The sequence below is a fragment of the Zingiber officinale genome, chromosome 2B (genome assembly GCF_018446385.1).
Source record: "Zingiber officinale cultivar Zhangliang chromosome 2B, Zo_v1.1, whole genome shotgun sequence".
NCBI lineage: Eukaryota > Viridiplantae > Streptophyta > Magnoliopsida > Zingiberales > Zingiberaceae > Zingiber > Zingiber officinale.
This window is the reverse complement of record NC_055989.1, coordinates 2,754,240-2,776,782: the sequence shown is the minus strand read 5'-3', so window position 1 is coordinate 2,776,782 and position 22,543 is coordinate 2,754,240. Positions and strand designations below refer to the sequence as shown.

General features: G+C 37.4%; 4 protein-coding genes across 6 annotated transcripts; all 4 read left to right on the top strand.

The window, feature by feature from the left end:
- The first annotated feature begins 78 nt into the window (after positions 1-78).
- On the top strand, positions 79-2,732 carry LOC122045074 (39S ribosomal protein L47, mitochondrial-like). Of its 2 annotated transcripts, none has more exons than XM_042605132.1 (4): positions 79-187; positions 266-468; positions 1,174-1,331; positions 2,384-2,732. In XM_042605132.1, the coding sequence occupies exons 2-4, from the start codon at positions 285-287 to the stop codon at positions 2,489-2,491; spliced, it is 450 nt and encodes a 149-aa protein (XP_042461066.1). In that variant the 5' UTR covers positions 79-187; positions 266-284; the 3' UTR covers positions 2,492-2,732. The 2 variants fall into 2 exon arrangements, with proteins under 2 accessions (XP_042461066.1, XP_042461067.1); XM_042605133.1 differs by having other exon boundaries at positions 95-187; positions 273-468.
- Positions 2,733-11,344: 8,612 nt separating this feature from the next.
- Positions 11,345-13,291, top strand: LOC122045073 (mitochondrial import inner membrane translocase subunit TIM23-2-like). Its single transcript, XM_042605131.1, has one exon. It carries the CDS (start codon positions 11,465-11,467, stop codon positions 12,038-12,040), a length of 576 nt encoding a protein of 191 aa, XP_042461065.1. The 5' UTR covers positions 11,345-11,464; the 3' UTR covers positions 12,041-13,291.
- Positions 13,292-14,567: 1,276 nt separating this feature from the next.
- On the top strand, positions 14,568-16,607 carry LOC122048085 (auxin-responsive protein SAUR32-like). The gene is made up of 2 exons (XM_042609690.1): positions 14,568-14,593; positions 16,086-16,607. Exons 1-2 carry the CDS (start codon positions 14,568-14,570, stop codon positions 16,462-16,464), a joined length of 405 nt encoding a protein of 134 aa, XP_042465624.1. The 3' UTR covers positions 16,465-16,607.
- A 1,085-nt stretch (positions 16,608-17,692) lies between these two features.
- Positions 17,693-22,280, top strand: LOC122045069 (autophagy-related protein 13a-like). 2 transcript variants are annotated; one of them, XM_042605126.1, is made up of 4 exons: positions 17,693-19,064; positions 20,429-20,607; positions 21,287-21,443; positions 21,712-21,855. In XM_042605126.1, exons 1-4 carry the CDS (start codon positions 17,877-17,879, stop codon positions 21,718-21,720), a joined length of 1,533 nt encoding a protein of 510 aa, XP_042461060.1. In that variant the 5' UTR covers positions 17,693-17,876; the 3' UTR covers positions 21,721-21,855. The 2 variants fall into 2 exon arrangements, with proteins under 2 accessions (XP_042461060.1, XP_042461058.1); XM_042605124.1 differs by lacking the exon at positions 21,287-21,443 and having other exon boundaries at positions 17,704-19,064; positions 21,712-22,280.
- The last annotated feature ends 263 nt before the right edge of the window (positions 22,281-22,543 follow it).

The following is a 22,543-nucleotide window of genomic DNA, read 5'->3' as shown; positions in this document are numbered from 1 at the left end:
ATTTGACATAAATATTAAAATATCGTATTTTAGTGGGCTTTACCGTGGACCCCTCTCGAAGCCCACGAGCCCACAACATAGCCGTCATAACGCATTCGTCTTCCTCGCTTCCTCTTCAGGCTGAACCCTCGCGTCCCGAGTTGCGCCGCCCACTCCACTCGCCGACGTTCCTGCCTCCTTTGATCGGGTAACTCCGTTACTAATAATTACCTTTCTGTCGTCTTCCGCGTCGCTAGTTTGAGAAGCTGATGCGTATGGGTTGCAGCTTTCAGGTTTCCTTCACAATGTTCGTATCCAGGATTGTCCGTCGAGCTTTTGGCGCCGCTGCCAGATCGAAGTCTTATTCAACTTCCTCCGAAGCTTCTGATTCCGCCGCCGCTGCGGTTTCTGCTAAGAGAACGCTGAATCCTCTTGAGGAGTTCTTCGAGCCGGACAGGAGCGCAGATGAAGAGAAGCCTGTTATCTACGGTATTATCTCGATCCCTTTAGACCCGTGCCACTCTTCTATAGCTATTACCTATCTTCTTCTCGGTAGAGATGACAGTTCTAAGCCGAGTTTCATTGGGAAAAAAACGATCTTCAAAGCGCTTCCGTGGGTTTTCTAGTCTCTGGTCTTGAACACGTGTATATGAGATCTTATAACTAGCGCAATACTGAAGATATCAAGAAGAAGTTTTCCTTTCCCATGGCTGCATCGCAATTTCTGGGATTTTCTTTTCCAACCAAAAGTTGGGTCTAGAGATATCGTGGGATTTACTGCCATAGTTACATGATTGCTGTCACACAAGAATTGTGTAGCATATACTCAGCGATAATGCCCTCAACCTCCTAGGGATTATTAATTTTGGCAACAGAAAACAAAGCAAAATAACATGAAGAAGTAACTGCTCATACAAATTATCAACTGAGAAACACTTTTTCGAATGAAAAAGAGAAGGCATTCCCGGTGATTTATGGTATTAGAAGGAAAAAAAGGAATTACAGTACCATGATTCAGTTTTTGGAGAATTATTATCATGCGGCATTTCTCTACTATTTAGTTTTTCATCTGTGTATCTCTCGGTGATATCTGGTTGCAAAATCTCTCATTAGAGGCTTCAAGTGTGTGTTCCATATAAAATACAGTGTCATTTTTTTTTCCTTTTTGTTTGTTAACTTTGATGCTTAATGAAGGTCGTGGTTGGAAGGCTTCTGAGTTACGTCTCAAATCATGGGATGATCTTCACAAGCTGTGGTATGTCTTTTTGAAGGAAAAGAACATGCTTATGACTCAACGGCAAATGCTTCATACTCAGAATCTTCGTTTCCCGCATCCAGAACGAATTCAAAAGGTTTTTGTTACCTTTACATAATTCTCATTTCGAGATTTAAAGATTTATCAATATTTATTTATGAATCAATGATTCTCCAATTTTTGTATTGGATCAAAACATAAACTGTGTAGCTCATTTAATGTGAATAATTAATCCTTGTTCTGCCCATTTGGATGAGCTTTTCTTTGCTCATGTGGTGACATCTGCAAGGCACATTTTTAATGTTCCTTCATCGAGTTTGGTTGTGTTAGTTTTTCCTTCAAAACACATGGTGGACTTAAGAGGGGGAGGAGGACAGGGAGGAACATCTTGAGGCAATTGAGGTGTTGCTCTGGAAAGACTTTATTATCGCTGCCACCAGCAAGTTCAACCCAAATGGAGGGTTGAATGAATGTTGTCTTGATCTTGTCTCCATGGTGATCAAGGGACTGAAGTGTATGAAGGCTTGATGTGAGGTCAAATTGGATCGAGACAATATCTGATGGTGCCATAAGTGCCTGGTTATCTGTCTTTTATTATGCTTTGCAGTTTCCAGCCAAGAAAATATAAGTAACAGACTAGATAATTTGAGGTTTACTGCTAGGCCTATGGGTTTTTATCTAATAAAACATTTTTCGAAAAGATATCAATCCTACTATGAGTATTTTGTTTGTTCGGTTATAGGTTAGTATTTCACAGAATGTCGGATTGCATTTTGCCAATTTCAAATGTCTGGAGTCAAGATATATGCCTGACTTGAGGAACTCAAAAGCTAGTGCAGTCTCTTACTAGAGTTCTTAATCTCAGTTTGCCTCAGTAATGAATGCAATCAATTTGTTACTCTGATTCGCTTATTGTGATTTTCTCCTATGCGCTGTTCTTACTTGAAGAAAGATGATGAACGCTAAATATGACTTTCTTGTGGACCTCGAAAGCAAGTATGCCTTTCTTGGATAACCATCTTGGGCATATTGTGGAATATATGCTCTTATGCCCATCAAATTCTTAGAGATTGTTCCATGTTTTTAACTTCTACAGTTATGAACAAGATTCTTTAGATGTCTGACACTCCCTATGTCTGTCAAGTGTAGGTAAGGAAGTCAATGTGTCGTCTAAAGCATGTGCTGACCGAAAGAGCAATCGCTGAACCTGATCCAAGGAGATCTGCAGAAATGAAGAGAATGATCAATGCTATGTGATGCTGGCCAATTTCCTTCCAAGCTCACGTATCCTACTCTTGCATGAGATGAAATGCACCTCTAACATTTCGATCTGGATGCTCAGAGAATTACATTCTGTATAGCCTCTTGTTGGCTAAGACTTATGTTTGGATTTTTGTGTTTTGTTTATCCCTAATTTACAGTGGCAGACTGTGGGAATGTGTTGTGGTTGTTGAATAATTGCTGATATATTAGGAAGACTTTCCATCTGCCTGCTCAAGTGATTCTATCTTTTGGGTTGTCAGGTCGTTTTGTTCTTAAAAATCTGTGTTTCATTTAATCAATATCTATATATATATATGTGTCTGTGTGTCTGTTTAGTTAAGTTATTCATCTATGATTAATATAGCAACTTGTCTATTGTCAAGGATTAATATGGAACTTAGCTATAATTTGTTTATTTAGTCATTGAGCTTGACCACGAGAGCTTGAGTAAATTATATTAAATATTTATATAAAACAGGAAATTTATATTATTTTTATTTTAAATATATTATAAATTAGTAAATAAAAATCATAGGAGCATCTCTCATTTTCTAAATATCAAAGTAACGTTTCATTTTGATTTTTTTTAATCAAAAAAGGAAAATGATAAAGATGTCTTTTGATGCATGCATGCATTTGATACGTGCAATATTGTTTTTTTCTCGTCTAAATTTCGTCATGTTGGAGTAACTATGGAAATATAACTGTTATAATTATAACAATAATTGTAATAACTATGAATCCGTAGTTGCTATAATTTTATAACAACAGTTGCAATCTATGAATCTATAGCTGTTATAATTTTGTAACAACAGTTGGAGCAACTATAAATCCGTAGTTACTACAACTACAAAATTATAACAGCTATGAACCAACAGTTGCTATAATTGTAATTCATGCACAAGAGGAATCAGAAATTAAATTTTAATTAGGAGAAGAGTTACAATTTCATTGATAAGTTTCTTGCTTAGAAATCATAAAGTATAAACCTTTGAACTCTAAAACAAACTAGTCAACTTTTGTTATGTGTATGTTATATGTTTCAAGTGATTCGATCATTAATTGAATAGTTAGTATATATCATTCTCTAATTTGATGAGATAATTAAGATATGAATTCCATATTTTGGATCTATCTTTTATATCAAACGTCTCTTAACACTACTAAAAAGAAGGAAAAATATTAAAAAGAAAGTTACATGTTCCAAGTGATTCGACGATCAATTGAATAATTATAATATATTAAATTCACCATTCTCAATTATAATAGATATGAAATCATAGCTCAACATAGTTTTACTGCTTAGTTGTAGCAGCCATAGTTTCATAGCTACTATACACATAGTTTGTTACTCAATTGTAGCAGCTATGATTTGGTAGTTGCTATAACATGATCAGATTTAGATGGAAAAATAGGTGAGAGTGCACATGCAACTCATCGGAGGACAACTATGTCATTTTACAAGGATAGGGCGCCCTTTTAATAAAAAATTACTTTGGCTATTATAAAAAAATGGGGCACTCCTATGATTTTTGCCTTATTTTATTTATGAATTATTTATTAATTTTATTAACCCCGGGCTTATTAATAGCAACATCCTTGCATGAACCAACTGCGCCTGTCCATGGGACAAAAAGATTTCATTAATTTTGTTGGGATAAAATCAAAGTCCTATATTAGAAAGATATGAAAAAAAATTTATGGGTTTAAAAAGATATAAGATATTTCCATTGACATAAGGCCTTTTAGGAAGAGTCTACAAGGAAAGCCATGAGATTTTAGGCCTAAAGTGGACAATATCATATCATGGAGATATATGAATTCCTTTTGTACACAACAATTGGTATCAAAGCGAGATTTTGACAAATTTCTTCAACATGTTGGGGATGACTTATGTGAAGTTTGATATGGTGAAGTTTGACAGAATCGAGAACTTCAGATTATGAGAGAGAAGAGTCAAGAACTTGTTGATACAACAAGACATGGTGAAGGCGTTAGGAGAAAGGAAACTGGAGAGCATGGAGAGATTGGATTAGGAAGAACTTTAGGTGAAGCCAATGGCAATAATCAGACTCTATCTTACAGATAATGTGATGTACCATGTCATGGATGAGGAGTCACCAGTAACAGTTTGACAAAAGATGGAAAGTTGATACATGTCAAAGTCATTGACAAACAAGCTGTATTTTAAGTAGAAATTATTCGGATTGAAGATGATAGAAGGAACCGATCTGAGCTAGTATATCAATGTATTCAACTAGATTATGAACAAACTAAAGCGGATTGAGGTGAAGATCAAAGATGAAGACAAGGCATTGATGTTGCTGAATTCTCTACCTTCATCTCCTATGTACGAGAATTTGATTACTACTTTAATGTGGGATAAGGAAACTCTTAAATTGGAGGAGATTACAGGTGTATTGATAGATTTTCACCAAAGGAAGAAAATAAGTGATGAGATTTCTCAAGAAGAAAGACTTGTGATAAATAACAATCAAGAGCGTGGTAGGAGCATAACTTGATATAGATTGGGTACTAACAACAAGACTCATTCTAAGTCAAGAAGAAAGAAAGTAATCACGTACTACAAGTGTGGAGACAAAGGTCATATGAAGAGAAATTGCCCAGAGATAAAAAAACATATTACAGAGAACAAAGGTAGTTCAGTAAAGTCTATAAATATAGTTTGAAAAAGAAAATTCATAGAATGGTGATAGAGATATGTTATCAGTTATGTCGAGTTCTGAGCAGTTGATGGATACATGGATCTTAGACTCTTTATGTTCTTATTACATGACTCCAAATAATTAGTGATTTGACACTTTTAGGGTAGTGGATTTTGGTTCAGTGTTGATGGGAAATAATACGTCTTGCAGAGTCATCGATATAAGGAACATCAAAATTATAATGTTTGATGATGTGATCGGAACTTTATGTGATATCAAACACATACCAGATCTAAGGAAGAATTTGATCTCACTTGGCATATTGGATGATATTAGTTGTAATTACAAATCAGTGAGCAGGATAATGAAGATCAGCAAGGGAGTTCTGGCGATAATGAAAGGACAAAACTCAACATGGAGCATCTATAAGTTGATAGGAATTACAGTTGTAGGTGGAGTTATCTTGGTAGAGTCTGAATTAGACAGTACAATCTTATGACATATGTGGCTAGGGCATATGGGTGAACGTGGGATGTGTTGACGATCGGTGGTCGGTTAGAAGGGGGTTGAATAGCTAGGCCACCTCCAAATTTTCTTCTTTCTACAAGATGTTAGTTTGTGAAAGCGGAAATGAAACTAAAATAAGAAAGCAATCAAATGAACACAAACTCTAACATGTTCGATGTAATGTGGTTCAGAAATTGCTTGTTCTTAAAGTGGACGATCCCTATCCATTGGTGGATTATCCCCCGACAAACTCCGGCTATCTCAAGTCTCCTTGTGGGTGGAGAAACCTCACTATAATACTAACCAAGACCTCTTGGATTACAATGAGCACTAGAGAACTTGTTGACTACTAATTAGGGTTACCCACCACTAATTTTGTCAACATTAACCAAGCTCCAAAGCTTTGGTTATATAGGCCACGGGTTGAAAAATCCCGCCTACCAGTCGATTGCCCTTTGTATAATTTGACTGGTGAAAGTAACAGTCGACTGATGAAAGTACCAGTCAATTGATCTACACTGTCTGAGTGAACAAAGGCATTCTATTCGCTACCAATCGACTGATGAAAATACCAATTGACTGCTGCAGTAATTGCTATATAACAACTATAGCACAACCTAAACCTAGGATTTTATCTTGAGTACAATCTCTCATGCACTTGTCATCTCACAACTCACTTGACTCTTCTTTATAGCCTTGACCTCTTGCCTTCAAGTTTACTTCCTTTGGCTCTCGTCCCTTGGATACATCCAAGCCCGCAGCTTGTCCCAATGTCATCCTTCGTGTATGCCTCGAAGTCGCTTCCCTCGACTCTTGTCCTTGCTGCCTTGTCCATGATCCCTCGGATGCTCCATTCTTCACCGGACTCGAAGCCATCAAGCTGAGTCATATGTATATCCTGCAAACCTGCACACTCACATACACATATCAAATACAAAAGGTAAACATAACTTAAACTCTTTGCCCAAACATCAAAACTCATGGTCACACCGGACCCGAAGATTGCTTCCAACAATCTCTCTCTTTTTAATTTTTGACAATACGTTTAAGTTAGGGAAATAAATAGCAATAACACATGCTAATAACACATTTGGACTTACGTTGCCAAGGATACACACTTGGACTTACACCACCAAGGAAATATGCAACATTCATTGGAACCTATTACAAGACTCCCCCTACACTTAAGTTCCCCATTGAGCTAGGATTTCAAATAAAAGTATTTAGATTTCCCACTTAAATCTAAACTTCTCTCCTTTTGACAATCATCAAAAAGAGCTCCAAAAATATCCCAATTAGTGGACTCTTTAGCCTCTAATGACCACAATTATCATGTATTAATCTCTCATAAAATTATATACATGTATACCATCCTTTTGGTCAACTTCTAATGCTGAAAACAGTTTCAGGCTGTATCAGTCGACTGTCATATGCCCCAATTGATTGACCCCTGTCAACATGAGTATACAAAACCATTATGTACTCGAAAAATGTTGTTACCAGTCGACTAGTATCTATACAAGTCGACTGATACTCTATTTCAGCAAAAATCAACCTTTTGACCCACTTTCAGAAATGCATCAGAAATTCTAAGGACCTCCAAAATTTTCCAAATTTTATGGAGAGTTATATTTTACCATTATCTATTTAGGAAAAATATATATGAAAATATATTTATCACAGATCCCAAGATTGACCCAAAACTCAAAACTATCTAAATAGTTCAATTGAACCTTGACCTAAAGTCCGAGTTTTGACTTTCTCTTGATGTTCCCTGTTGAGGGAATAATATGAGTCGATCCAACCTAGGATTTCAGTGCCAAAATCAGGACCGGATAGTCCTATGACTATCAAAATGTTTATCTTTTCATATTATGCTTGTTATGCTAATTCTGTGGTGCAGAAAAGTGAAAGATAGAAAAAGGGCTTCTAAGCACTTAGGTAGGGTTTAGGTACTCGGAGGTTCGGGTGCCCCGAGTGGGTCTAGGCACATGAATTAAACCGAACCCAGGCACTCGATCAGATGAGTTGGCACACATGATTGGCAGGTACATGTCTGCGTCCAGGCGCCAAGAGGTGGTCCAAGTGCCTAGGAGTGGATATAAGCTATTGGATAGAGCTTCTTCGTGGCATTCCATGCTCTAGGGAGTGGTCCAAGTGCTCGAAGGTGGATAAATCACCATCAAAGTAGGATTAGATAGGTCTCAATTCAGATGCCCGGGGATGGTCTTGGAGCCTGGAAAGGCCTATATAATAGGTTTCGACCAGCAACTGCACATCAACTTTTCAACGTGCATTCTTGACCGTCCGGCTGCTCCGACTTAGTGCTACCACTCTGCTGCGATGCTACTACACCTGACTGCTATGACGCTACTACTCTCTGGCACGTGGATTGAACCAAATCTAGGCACTTGATCAGATAAGTTGGCGCACACCAACTGGCCGGTACATGTCAACGTCCAAGTGCCTGAAGGTGGTCCAAGCACCCAAGAATGGATAGAAGCTATTGGATAGAGCTTCGCCATGACATTCCAGACTCCAAGGGGTGGTCCAGACACTCAGAGGTGGATAAATCACCATCAAAGCAGGATCAGATAGGTCTCAATCCAGACGCCCGGGGGTGGTCTAGGCGCTTGGAAAGGCTTATATAATAGGCTTCGACCAACAGCTGCACATTAACTTTTCAATATGCATTCTTAGCCGTCTGGCTGCTCTGACTTCGTGCTACCACTCTGCTGCGACGCTACTACACTTAACTGCTACAGTTAGATCGACTCCAACACCAGAGATCAATCCAGATCTTCATCTTTACATGTTGGGTAACATTTTAATTAAGTTATTATTGATTAAGAAAGTGTAGGGTTGTTATACTTTCTTTAATCTATATTGATTTTACGATTGATAGTGGATTATCCATTCGAAAGGTCCAAAGGACATGAGTCTTGAAGTAGGAGTTATTGCAGGTTCCGAATCAAGTAAAACTGTTTGTGTTCTATTTTTGTTCATATCTTTCTTACTTAATCGGTTTAATTTCTATTGCACACTGATTCTTAAGTTTGAAAAATAACGAGTTTTAAAAATCACATAATTCACTTCCCCTCTCACGTGCACATTGATCTTACAGTAGGCATGTCATTGAATCACGATAACTCTTCTTCTTCTGCTTCTCTTTCTTCTTTCTCGTGTTTGCTCTTTCTTGTGCATCTTTGTCTCATTGTTCCACGTGATCTCTTTCTCTCTTCCTCTTCTTTCGCGTTAGAGGTTTTTGAGGTGTTGTCCTCTTCTTGCGGGAAGCTCAGAGAAGGTCAAGGTGACCAGATGCTCATGGGAAGGCCCAAAGTAGGTCAAGAGTGACCAGATACTCGTGAGGAAACCTAGATCATGAGAGTAATGGTGATCCTTCATTTGAGTAGAGGATTGTTGGGAAAATAATCAAAATCCCATATTGAAAAGATAAGAAAAATATCATAGGTTTAAAAGGATGTAAGATATTTCCATTGGCATAAAACTTTTTGAGTAAAGTCCAAAAACAAAGTCATGAGGGCCTAGGGTCAAAGTGGACAATATTATATTATTGTGGAGATAAATGAATCCATTTTGGACACAACTAATGGTATTAGAGCAATGGTCCAGACCAGCTACTATATGGGGTGACCTTAAACAAAATTGCGAGAAAGCTCGGAGCAAATCAAGTTGACAGGGAGGCCCAGAGTAGGTCAAGAATGATCGGATGCTTGCGAAGAAGGCCTTGAATAGGTCAAGGTAACTAAATGCTTGTAGGGAGGCCCGAAGCAAGTCAAGGTGACCGGATACTTGCAGAGAGGTCCAGAGCAGGTCAGAATGATCAGATGCTCGCTAGGAGGCCTAGAGCAGGCCAAGAGTGACCAGATGCTTACGGGGAGACTTGGAGCAGGTCAAGAATGACCAGATGCTTACGGGGAGGCTCGAAGTAGGTCAAAATTGACCGGATGCTTACGAGAAAGGTCCAGAGCAGATTATGGTGACCGGATACTTACGGGAGGCCCGAAGTAGGCTAGGATGACCGGATGCTTGCGGGGAAAGTCCGAAGCATGTCAGGATGATTGGATACTCACAGGAGGCCTGAAGTAGGTAAAGAACAATCAAATGCTTGCGGAGAAGGTCTAGAGCAAGTCAGGGTGACCGCACGAGGAGCTCCGAAGTAGGTCAAGAGTGACTAGATGCTCGTGAGGAGGCTCAGAACATAAGAGTAATGGTTGTCATTAGTTTAAGTAGAGGATTATTGGGATATAATTAAAGTTTCACATTAGAAAGATATGAAAAAGATCATAAATTTAAAAAGATCTAAGATTGACATAAATTTTTTTTTTAAGGAAGAGTTGAAAAATAAAATCTAACTTAGATCTTACATAAATAATATTATGTTATTATAGAAATAATGTGAATCACTTGTATACACCGTCAATTTTATTTAGGACCATTAATAAGTTAAGTTTATTAGTGTTTAATTGATTATTATTATTAATTGAATATAAATAAATTTTAACATCCAAGCATAGTTTGCAAAATCGCGATCCGGATCGTAGGATCGTACGATCCTACGATCCTAAGACCCAAAATCGATCCAGGATCGTGCAGAATCGAGTTTTGCAGCAGGATCGCAGCAGGATCGGTAGGATCGGTAGGATCGGAACAGGATCGGAGCAGGATCGGTGGAAGCTTTGAGAGGTCATAACTTTTGACTCGGATTGAACCACGGGGCCTATAATATATCAAATCAAAGCTCGTTCAGAGATCTTTAATAAATTTCAAAGTTTATCCTTAACCACCCTATTTCAAACCCAAAAAATATTATTTAAATCCTTTTCGGATGCCTAGAAGATTTTATTTTTTATTATTATATTTTTTCATCTTGTTAGGGTTTTAAATTATTTAAACATATATTTAATTATTTTTGAGTTAGTTTTATATCAATAATATTCTGTCATTTTCCCCCCAAAATGATGAATTTTTGGATGTCTATTGTCTAGTATTGTGTGACATCAACCAATCTTTAGAAGATTATTTTCGACGTTCATATTTGAATCAAAGGATCCAATAACTTTTGTTATGTACGTTATGTGCTTTATTGGCCTTTAAATTGGATCATCTTATAAATCAAGGAAATATTTTTGACGTTGAATGTGTTATTATTATTGTGTTAATAGAAATTTTATATTCTTTCATTTTATGATATGAAAATATAAATATTATTACTATGTGAGAATAATAGTTAAATTACTAGTTAATTTAAATTTGTACATGTAGTAATGTAATATAAGGTGTTGAGTGTAAATGATTGCATATATATGCAAAATTAGTTATCTATTTATATGTAAATGAGTTTTTTAAGTATTTTTTCTAATTATTAATCATGTATGATAAGATTTTAAGGGTTTTTGGTAGGATCGTACGATTCTACGATCCGATCCTGACCGATCCGATCCTGACCCTAAATCGATTCTACGTAGGATCGCGATTCTACAAACTATGCATCCAAGGGTGTTTTATGGAAAAAAAAACGTGCGGAACCTTTAAACAAATTTTTTTTTTTATGACAATTGACTTAATAAGTTTTATAAAATAAAATATTTCTGGAAAGGCAGATTTTTTTGGTGATTGCCCAGCCCTATATATACATGCACTTTCTCCCCGAAGTGGTATCGATAAAGCCTATTCTCTCGCCCCTGTTTCTAGCTGCGGCGGCGTCGCGAGAAGCTTCGTCCTCATCTCGATCTCGGGGTTCGCCGGAGTGGTGGAAATAATAGGAGCTCAGATGGCCCATCCGAGTGCCTTTCGTGGAGACGAGACCGATCGGTCCCAAGATTCGAGCGGGCGGCGTCTTTATAATCCCTACCAGGACCTGCAGATTCCCTACCGCACCCTCTACGAGATCCCGACCTCGCCGGAGTTCCTCTTCCAGGAGGAGTCCCACGCGCAGCGCCGCTCCTGGGGAGAGAACCTCACCTACTACACCGGCATAGGGTACCTCGCTGGATCCGGCGCCGGCGCCTCCATCGGCCTCCGTCGCGCCGTCCTCTCCGCCGAGCCAGGGGATACCCTCAAGATCCGGGCCAACCGCATCCTGAACTCCTGTGGTCAGGACGGCCGTCGGATTGGCAACCGCGTAGGCGTCATCTGCCTCATGTACGCGGGGTTGGAGAGCGGGATGGTGGCTGCGAGGGATACGGACGACTGGGTCAACAGCGTAGTAGCCGGGCTCGGTACCGGTGCCCTATTCAAGGCTGCTAATGGTCCCCGATCGGCAGCAGTTGCTGGTGCCATCGGAGGCTTGATGGTTGGAGCTGCTTTCGCTGGCAAACAGGTTTTGAAAAGATATGTTCCTATCTAAGGTTCTATCTCTTCCTTCCTCTCGCTTTTAGATATTTGAGCCCTGAATTATGGATGAATCTGCGATATTTTTCCTCAATTTTGACCCAAACACATAACGTAAATGGCCGGAGGGTCGTAGACATTTTTCCCCCAATAGTCTTTGGTAAAACAGTCCAGTCATATGATCTGGAGTAACTTTGGAATTTGTAAAGTTTGTCATCTGGTTTCTGTATCATGAATTAGGAGCTTGATCAGTCTATGCTTGCCTTTTGTTTATAGTAAATTAGAATGGGAGAATAGCATCTGATATTCTGCATCCAAGTCTGTATCCTTCAATATGTTCAATTCCTATGAATTTGCAATAACAATGTTTCAAATAGTTGATATGTGAGCCATTAAAAATATAAATTGTTTAGGTCGAAGATGCTGCTTAATATATGTAGAACAAAGTAATATTGTGAGCCATAGAGTATGAAACACATAGTATTAGCAATCTATATGAATCAACAATTTAGAACATATCACATATATAACATGCATTTAACTGAATGCATACAAAGCAAGTATTTAATTAACACTTATAAGTTAACCATCCTTCTAAATATTTCACAATCGCGAGAACTAATTCTCTGAGAAGAAAAACAATACAAATATGTTATTTGAAAAAGTTTTAAAGTAAGTATGAATTGGTTTTAAATGGTTAAGAAGAAGTATAATTCCAATTTTAATGGCATCAATGGCTGCTTGGCCCTGCATATTGAAATCAACTGCATATATAGGTGATTACATATGCTATATGTGATATTTGCTGCCTTGCCAAACACCTAGGCGGTCGTCTAATCTTACATTTAAAACAATCATCTAAAAGACACCACATATGATATGTGTGATGTGTTCCCTGGTACAAATGTTTAGGCTGCTCATATAATGCATTCTAAAACCATGCTGACTTATATTTTGTTATGGTTCATGCATTGTTTTGTTCCATCTTTAATGTCAGTTATTTTGGAGCTGGGAGGTACCAGTTCACATTGTTCTTCATTTGTCATGAAGAACCATCACCTTCTGCTAAACTGCAGAAGATCATTTTTGGAGCAGTTTGAGACTAGTTTTCAGTCAGTATCTTCTACGATACATGTTGATAATTTTATCTTAGCATTTTTAAATTTTAACAAACAATTACTAGTTTTATTCTTGTGCTTAAAGTTCCATGTAACTTGTAATGACACATCTTATTTGTGGATTTTGTGACATGTAGTGCTTTATTAGACGACCTAACTGCATTATTTATCTTTCTGAAATTGATCTTTACTAATCGAATGAGTCTTCTCCATTTTTGCTTGCATTTTTCTGTCTTCCCATCCAATGTTCCTCATTGAAGCTTCTACTATGTGGCGTTCTGTTTTGATTTTCTATTTTATGAAGTTGTGATTCATGGGACAATTTCATTCTTCAACTATATTCGGCAAGTACTAGATGATTATCCAGTTGTTTGTCCTTCAAATTTTAGGATTATATTTAATTGTCCCATTTTTGTTCATTTGTTGGGATGGCAAATTAAATTATTTTTTGAGTGATGCTTTGTTTAATCAATTTGACAAATGAGAGAGATGGATTATGTGGAATTTGATTGTTTTGTAGTTTGTTATAAGACAAGGGAATTCATTCGCTCAGCTTCGTGGAAACTTTCCTTCCACTTCCCCAAAGGAAAGAAGTTTCGTCATTCATCTCTTAGGTTTTGCTTACTTGTGAGGATAAAGAGTGGGCTATAGGATGGAAGATTTTCTTAGGTCATGCTAATACTTTCATGTGTGCTCACAGAACCAGCCGCCAATAGTTTATAACGTATTTATTTGTTTCTATTTCATATATCAGATCAATATGTATATAACATAAATTTAGCAAAGAATTCTCAAAATTGAAAAATAAAATTAAAATACAAAACATATATAACAAAACATACCCAACAACCTATTGATCGTGCATACATAGGCTAGTCAATACAGAGAACAAAAGATTTGAGGGAAGAAGAATTATTTTATATAAAATAATTTTAATTTTTACGTACTGTTTCTACTTTAATTTTTTTTTTTTTTTTAGTATACTTTAATATTTTTATAATTTTATACACCTCTAAGAATATTTATAAAAAAATTAAGGTAGGACAACTGCTATCAAAGTTATATATGGCTTCGCTCTTGGTTACGTGCATAATATAATATATAAATGTGTACAGGTAATAGACTTTTTTATAAAAAAAATTAATTTAATATCATATATTTTAGCTAAAAAAATATCATATATTTTAGCTAAAAAAAATTAAAAATTACAGTGTTACAATTCTAAGATGTGAGATTTAAAAGAATTTTAGATACATGTGAGATTAAAAAGAATTTTAGATTTTTAATTAATTAATGAGAAATTTTTTTAATAATATATGAAACAGCTAAGTTTCAAATTTTAAATTTTCATCATATATGATGTATTGTAGATGTTCTTATATGATTTTATTTTCGTTACATTAACGACCCTCTAGTATCGTCCACATGGATATGGAGAAAGGTATATACAGGTACACAGATGTCAAACGCATGATAATTAGCATATTAAGTGTTTCCTTCATCTTTTTAGTTTTAGTCTTTGTAATTAGGTCTTCATTGATGTATAATAGATTATCATTAATATTTAGAGTGAGTTGAATATCATAAGTTTGTTGTATAACCTATTGTTCTTTTTTTTTTTACACTATCATTTAGATTTTATCAAAGTTAATTAGTAGATATTTCTAATAAAATAGTAAAATTCTAAAATATAATTTAATTATTAATAGCTATATTTCAAAGTACAATATTTTATCGAACTACGAAATTGCGTCTTCAAGTTTAAGTTTATTTATACTATCGATACATTACAAGGTATGGAAGGGTACATTTGAAGAAATTGATTGACCGATTTAAAGAATTTTGAATCGTGGAAGTGATTGATGGATTTAAAGAGTTCAATTATTTTAAATTTAAATTAATGTAATCATGGAAGCATTTATCATATTTGAATTTTAAAATTAATGTAATTTTGTTTATGGATCTAAATTTTTTTTTAAAGCACTCTAAATCAATTAATATATTTTTATAAGTCTTCTTAATATAATTATACATGCAGTCCCTTCTCTTAATATATTTTTTAAGTCTTCTTAATGTAATTAGTAAACATGAATAGGGATGTAAACGAGTCGAATCGAGCCGAACAATATTAAGTTCGAGCTCGGCTTGTTTAAGTTATATTCGGGTTCGAGCTCGGCTCGAGCTCGAATCGAGCTTTTATCACAAGGCTCAAGCTCGGTTCGTTTTAGAATTATCAAGCTCGCGAACCGTTCGAGCTCGGCTTGTTATTAGCTCGATTGTCAAAGTTAATGAGTCTAACTCGTTAAGCAAGCTCAAGCTCGTTTTCGGGCTCATTTAGAGCTCGTTTAGAGCTCGTTTTTTTGTTCGTTTTAGAGCTCGTTTTTTGGCTCATTTTAAAGTTCATTTTAAGACTCGTTTTATAACTCGTTTTTTTGGTTCGTTTTAGAGTTCGTTTTTGGCTCGGTTTAGGGCTCGTTTTAAGGTTCGTTTTTTTGGCTCGCGAGCTTATAAACGAACATGTTCACGAGCTCACGAGCCGAATATCCTTAAGCTCGAGCTCGGCTCGATAAAATTATCAAGCTCGAGCTAAGTTCGATAAAATAAATGAACGAACTCGAATAAACTTTTTACTGAATCGAACTCCGAATAGTTTACAAATAGTTTGATTTAAGAATAATCGTGTGCATTTTTAAGGGTCAAACCAATCGTGGCAGTGAGTCATCCACCCCATTCATGGCGGTAAGTGTCGTAGACGAATGGGAACAGGAACGCCGCGTTCGTTGACCAGATTGGTCCCGACTCTGACTTCTGCTCCATCTGGACCGCCGGACGGATCTTGTGAAGACACCGAGGCGCACGGCCGAATGCCAAACCACATGTCGTCTAGATCCTTCCCCACCCTCTTAGATTTCCGTACGCGCTTAATCTGCACGTTTTAAATAGGCCCCCTCCCTCTCCGCCCTCGCCCTCACCCCACCCCACCCATTTCCAGTATTACGACACAATCGCTGAGGCGGCGGCGGCGGGTAGTGTGATCATGCCTCACAGAGCGGCGCCGGCGAAGGGGCGGGTGACGGTGAGGGTGGGAGAGGAGCAGCAGCGGTTCGCGGTGCCGGTGGAGCACCTGAGCCACCCGCTGTTCGCCGCGCTGCTGGAGGAGGCCGCGGAACAGTACGGGTTCACCCAGCCGGGGGCCATCGCCATCCCCTGCCCCGTCGACCACTTCCGCCGCATCGAGGAGATGATCGAACGCCGCTACGGCGGCGCCGACCACCACCACCACCACCCCCACGTTCCCTTCAATTTACCCATTTGGAAATAAGTGTCCGTCTACAAAGACAACACTGTACGAGCTGTTATGGCAAATCAATTTCCTATCTAATTTTAATTCTGTGTATTGATTTTCCCCATTTTTTAGGGGTAATTTTGCATCTAATCCTATTAGTAAATAAATTTTTGCATGTAGTTCTCATCTATGAAAATTTATATTTTCACTCTCCAATTAAACATCTTTACCTAATTGTTCATGATATTTTTAGATACAAAAAATTTAAAAATCAGTATAAATCATCTTAAATTGAGTATATTAACTTAGAATCTAATATATTTTTTTTTATCAAATTGAGTACGATTCTTTTTTCATTTCAAAATATACTCGATTTTAATTTAATGTATTGAATTTAATAGGAATTATATTTATTTTTAGATTATTTATATCGAAAAATATGACGATTAATTTTGATAGAAAATATATTCAATTCTAATATTGAGTGTTGAATTCTAATGTAAAGTGCTGAATTTAATAGAAATTATACTTGTTTTTAGATTTTTTATACCTAAAAAATAAGAGAGACAATTTTAATAGAAAATATACTCAATTTTAATATAAAGTGCTGAAAAATTTGAGGGGCAATTTAGGTAACAATATTTATATGAGAGAGTTGAAATAAGTAATATTTTACATGCAGAGAGTGGAAAAAAAAAATTTTAGATATGAGATTACATGTAAAATTAACATTATGATTAGAGATTTTTCTCTAATTTATCATTTTATATATATATATATATATATATATATATTTTTTTTTTTTTGTAAGTGTACAAAAATTTAAAATATAATAACAAATATTATCCCTTCACGCAATTGCACAGAAACATCAACGAAATTGCAGATCCGATTAATATTCACTAACCTAAAAATAATAATAATAATTTAAGACTCATTCTTAATCCGTATATATTTCTTTATTTATTCATTAATTTTCTATCCAAATCCTAAATTATATTCACATTGAAATAGTCCTATTTTTTAATATATATATATATATATATATATATATATATATATATTTATATTCTGTGAAAGTATCTTATTAGGAAAGGAATTAAGTTCACTTATATTAAATCAACTAGAACTACTCACTTTTCTAGTTCTTTTGAATTTGACAAGTGAGATTAAAATGATAATTAATGGATTTTTTTTTAATAAAAATAGAAAATTATCTAAAATTATTGATTTTAGTAACTAAGAGACGCTTTCTAATAATAATTTTTTTTAATTTTTAGTAGGGTTTTAATAAGCATATTCTAGGGTTTTTGCCTCTGTTTTTTTTCCTTTTTCTTTTTCTTTTGGGGATTTATTTTCCTATTCTTCTACCCTTTCGGTATTTTAACTCTCATGCCTCTCTCCGGCTGCCGCCCCCCTCTCCGACGGCCGAGGCCTTCACCAGAGTGATGGCGTCGCCCTCCGAATCCGAGACAAGCGTCGCCCTCTTCCTCCGCAAGACTCTTCGCGCCGTGCTCTCTTCCCGCATACCCCGCCTCCGGCCCGGCCCCCGCCCTTCCGCCGACCGACGCTTTCTCCTCGACCTAGGCGACCTCCCCGCCCCGATCGAGCACCATGGAACCTTCTCGGACCCCTTGGTCGTTGACATCCTCCTCACCCCGCGCGGGGAGGACGCCGAGGCCGGCGCCTGCGAGAGCGTCGTCGAGCGCTGGACCGCGCAGTGCGTGCCCTGGAACGCCGCCGTCCCGCACCAAAGTCGATATAGCTCGTTCCAACCCTGGACCTATAGCGGTTCGGTGATTCTGCTTAGATCCATCATCGCGCTTCTGCGGCTCCTCCCTGCTCATCGGATCTTCCGCCTTTTGTGCTCCGTCGGCCAGCGTTGCAACTACGATCTCGGATATCGAGTCTCCTCCTTTGCGGCACCAATTTCCAGGGCGGAAGAGGCGAACTTGAAGAAGTATGGCTTCGCACCGGTCGACACCCTCGCCGGCCAGCTGACCGTTGCGGTGCAGTACCGACCTAGCCTCTCTGGTTTCGGCCTCGTGAACTCCTCCCATACGCCGCCGATGATCATATCCGATTATATCGGCAGTCCGGCCGCCGATCCCATTAGGCCTTTCCCTGCTACGCTGCCTGATTGGGCGTCTCTCCCCAATACGTCCCAGCATTCATCGAGGGTCATCCGGCCATTGGCGGCGGTGACTCCATGCGATCGCCCACATACCTGGAACACTGCGCCGATGGCACATCACCCTCTCAATCCCACGCAGGATCGGATTGGTGAAGTAGGACCGTCGCCGTCCGAGCATTACTTCCGCCCGGTGCCGAACCGGCGGCAGCTAAGCGATATGAAGGGAAATTTCAATTTTGATGATGTTCGTGTCTCCCTGCCGTCTTCTTCGCCTCCAACACTAGGTGGCCATTGCCTACAATCCAGATTGCACATGGAAACAACACCGAGGAGCATACCTTCAGATACTGTCAAGAACCTTTTGCCACCTCTATCTCCTAGAAGCGCAAGGCCTGAATCTTCGAGCCAGGAGTCTCCTTCGAAAAGTACTTCTTTGAGGAAGTCAGAAGGGAAGAGTGCAAGAGATATCTACTCAAACTTGCATATGCACGCCGCAAATAAGGTAACATGGAGTCCTCGTTTTTCTTGACATTTTTAATGGATTGAAAGGCGATACTCTTATTTCATATTTGATACTGATCATTCTTGCTATTTTTTGAGATCGTTTGCAACCCCAATAATCTCTGTAGAAACAGTATAAGATCATAGTGTAGTACCAGATAATCTCGTTTCTAGTAATTTTTCTACTAATATAGAAGATGTGCATCTTCGTTGGGGACAAATCCTGCGTTTCAGTTTTTTTTGCGTATCACAAGATTTTATCATCTTGAATCCTCTGACTCATCTTGCATACTATATGCACATCAAAAACTATATTAGTTGTTTTTGAACATATCCATACTATCTTGATCCATTTTCTCTCATTTTAATATCATTTGATGGAACAACCCTAATTGCTCTCTGTTAATGTTTTTTGCTACATCTTTCTAACTTAACATTCTTGTTTTTTCTATAGGAAATTTTTGTGTGTTGTTTCCTTATTCAGATAATTGCATTCCAGGCAGTAGCAACTTGAATGAATACTCAATATTCCTATCTAAATCACATCTAGTATTTTTGTAAGTAGCCCTATCGAACAAATGGTCCAGACTTGTGTGGCTTACTTATACCCAAGTCTCAGTATAATAAAAGTAGAAAACCGATAGATTTTATTGGCATGGTTTGGTTGTAAACAAGGATATAGATAATTTTGTATCACTTTTTAAATTGATACGGTCGGTATATTCAAAAGAGACCTATAGATTCAATGGGTAGAATAGTTGAAATGATTCGAGTGAAGAGTGTGGTGAGTAGAGAGAGACTAAAGATTGCAAGTCGATATAGCAAAAAGTGGTTTAACTAATCTGATCATTTCTAATGACATTGATGTTGTGCAGATCAATGTGAAGACATAAGATTCATGTAATCAATCTCAAATAGTTTGGATAATCATAGCTTGATAACAAGAACGACGCAGGCAACTTTCTATAATTGTTGTACTCATAGAATAGGGACCTGCAGCAATGCAGGGAACTTAGTGTATCACAATATGTGAGATGTCTCTTACAGCAATACAGTGTAATATGATCTAAAGTATCTCTAACTTGGATGCAATCCTCCTTCCTTCATTTCAAAATAAAAGTTTAACAATCATGGATTGTTTTTCTGTTTTCAGTATTGATTTACTTTTTAGTGCTCCAGTAGCATGCTGACATGTTCGGTCCCTTGACTTTGTGAGAAAATGATCTGCATACTGTTTCAGCATGAATATTCTCATTATACATTCGTTGGCTACTATCTTTTAATTTACTAAACCTAGAAGTTATTCTATGATAATGTGTGAAGTTAGAATAAAAATTGCTAAAGGTAATTCTTATCTACTTTTAGGGTCTTAAGGATGGTCGGGGTGATTCGGGAAGATATTCAACTTTGCCTTATGGTGGTTCAAATAGGCATGGGTTTTCAAGAAGCTCAAGACGATTCTCAATGCAGGATTATCCTGACGATACTGATTTCTCTTGCCCATTTGCTGTAAATGATGATGCCACATCAGATTCTCATACAAGGTGATTCTCAATTTTTTTTTTCTTATGATAGTAGTATGGTTATTTGGGTTATCTTAGTGAATTGTTTAACAATCTTATTTTCCTTTTCAAACTTTTAATCCCTGATACTAATGAGGATGCTGTCTTGTTCTCAGTGTGTTTGTGATACTTTTCTGATTCAAATTCCTTTGTGTCTTGATTAGAGTTTTCTTTGTATGCTTTGGCTACCACGTACTTTTTTTATTGGTTAATGTAGTGAAATCTTGATGGATTGATGCCTTGTGATTAGTTTAATACGTAATATACTGGCTGGTAAATTGGAAATGATATTTGCTTGCAATATCAGATTGATTGCAATACTGAAAAAGGTTAACCCAGAATTTGGCCTGGTAGACTTGTAATAGTTGGTGAGTACTGTAAGGGATTATAAGTCCTCTTTGGTACTATTCCATCATTTATCATAAGAACAAACCTTGATGTAAAACCTGTATTGATCTAAATTACAAACTGCAACACCAATTGCTCTATGTGGTCTACTTCATGAAAACTCCACAAACAGATGAGTTTACGGGATTTTATGCATTATTTTCATTGCTATAATTGTGGATTATGAGGTTATTTGATAGTTAAACTAGAATTCTAGTTATGTGTGAAGACATTATGGTTTTCAGCTGATAATTCTGCGTTTGTTTCTTCTAAGTTGTGAATTCCAATCTGATGGAACGTTGCCAAAAGTTATGGAATACAGAATTCTAAGTTGTGAATTCTGTCATGTGCTCAAATTCAATCAGTTTGCGGGAACGAAAGTCATGTTGATGCTTGATCTTCGGTATAGAAGGTGTTTTGAAGGAATCAAGGCAAGTATTTAAGATATCAACATAAGCAATTATGCGAGCCAAACTAGCAGGTGTGGGAGAAAGTAGAGAGAAAAATATAGCTGGGGTTTAAAAGGATTTGGCTAGGGACTTAGTGTTATCTCAACATGATTTAACTCGGTTGTGTTTCGGTTTAGGTAAGTTAATTTTGAAAAACCTCTTGAAAATTGTGGAATCTTGACTGTAGGAATCAACCGTTAACATAATCCTTGTGAACTAATGCATATTCTCGTTATCTTCTAATGGGCAGGAGCTCTGATGTGAAGGAAGCAGAGTGTTCTTCGTCGCATAAATCACAGCAGGCGTCTGTTGGAGTTCTTGTCCGCATGTTAAAGACCGCACCTCCACTTCGCCAGGATCAGAGTTATGCGCGGCAATCTTCGCATTTAGCTGGAGAAGTTAGTTCGAGCAGTTCTGTCTTAACTAGGAAAACATCTGATGCACTGGAGGAACTCCAAAGCTACAAGCACATAAAGAACTCTCTTCTTTCAAAGAGCGGGGCTACGACGAAGTTACAAGACTCTCTCGTAGAGAAGTGCTAATTTATACGAAGATAGGTAGGCGCGAAAGTCAGTGATATCAGAGCTGCCCCTAGGAGTCGTTCTTATGCATATAGTGGTTCATTTCTAGGGAACTTGAAACTTCAACCAATTGTTTCAAACTCTCTACTTTTCAGAGTGTTCCGGCAAGCGAATCTTTCTCATGTAAATAAATACTTAGTCATAGCAAACTCTAGGGTTCTTTATTTTTATGTCAAATTTCTTTCTTGTGAAAAATGAATGAAAATGGAAGAAAGAGGACGCGAGTAGAGTCCCTCGTCGATGGGCTTGAAGATTCATTCTCGTGTTGTAAATCTATCACATGGTTACCGGCTCGGCTATGCCCTAGGGGTTTGAAGTATATTCTCGATCAATCATAAGGTGAGTAGTTATGCTCCTATGGAAAGAGTTTTGGGGTAAAATTTTTTAGAAAGATCTAAAAAAATGAAATAGATTCATGAATCGAATGGGCACATTTAGTTAGAAGGGTCCTAAAACCTAATCAACAAACCAACCCTGGAACCTCTGATCCTTCTTTAAGTT

What these genes read in the sequence shown, in the direction of transcription:
- LOC122048085 (XM_042609690.1), top strand. Translation starts at nt 14,568, where the DNA reads ATGGATATGGAGAAAGGTATATACAG. An exon ending in ATGGAGAAAGGTATATACAG is followed by an intron (nt 14,594 to 16,085) that starts GTACACAGATGT and finishes CGTTTTAAATAG; the next exon opens with GCCCCCTCCCTCTCCGCCCT.
- LOC122045069 (XM_042605124.1), top strand. Translation starts at nt 17,877, where the DNA reads ATGGCGTCGCCCTCCGAATCCGAGACAAGCGTCGCCCTCTTCCTCCGC. An exon ending in ATATGCACGCCGCAAATAAG is followed by an intron (nt 19,065 to 20,428) that starts GTAACATGGAGT and finishes ATCTACTTTTAG; the next exon opens with GGTCTTAAGGATGGTCGGGG. An exon ending in ACATCAGATTCTCATACAAG is followed by an intron (nt 20,608 to 21,711) that starts GTGATTCTCAAT and finishes TCTAATGGGCAG; the next exon opens with GAGCTCTGATGTGAAGGAAG.
- LOC122045073 (XM_042605131.1), top strand. Translation starts at nt 11,465, where the DNA reads ATGGCCCATCCGAGTGCCTTTCGTGGAGACGAGACCGATCGGTCCCAA.
- LOC122045074 (XM_042605132.1), top strand. Translation starts at nt 285, where the DNA reads ATGTTCGTATCCAGGATTGTCCGTCGAGCTTTTGGCGCCGCTGCCAGA. An exon ending in AGAGAAGCCTGTTATCTACG is followed by an intron (nt 469 to 1,173) that starts GTATTATCTCGA and finishes TGCTTAATGAAG; the next exon opens with GTCGTGGTTGGAAGGCTTCT. An exon ending in ATCCAGAACGAATTCAAAAG is followed by an intron (nt 1,332 to 2,383) that starts GTTTTTGTTACC and finishes TGTCAAGTGTAG; the next exon opens with GTAAGGAAGTCAATGTGTCG.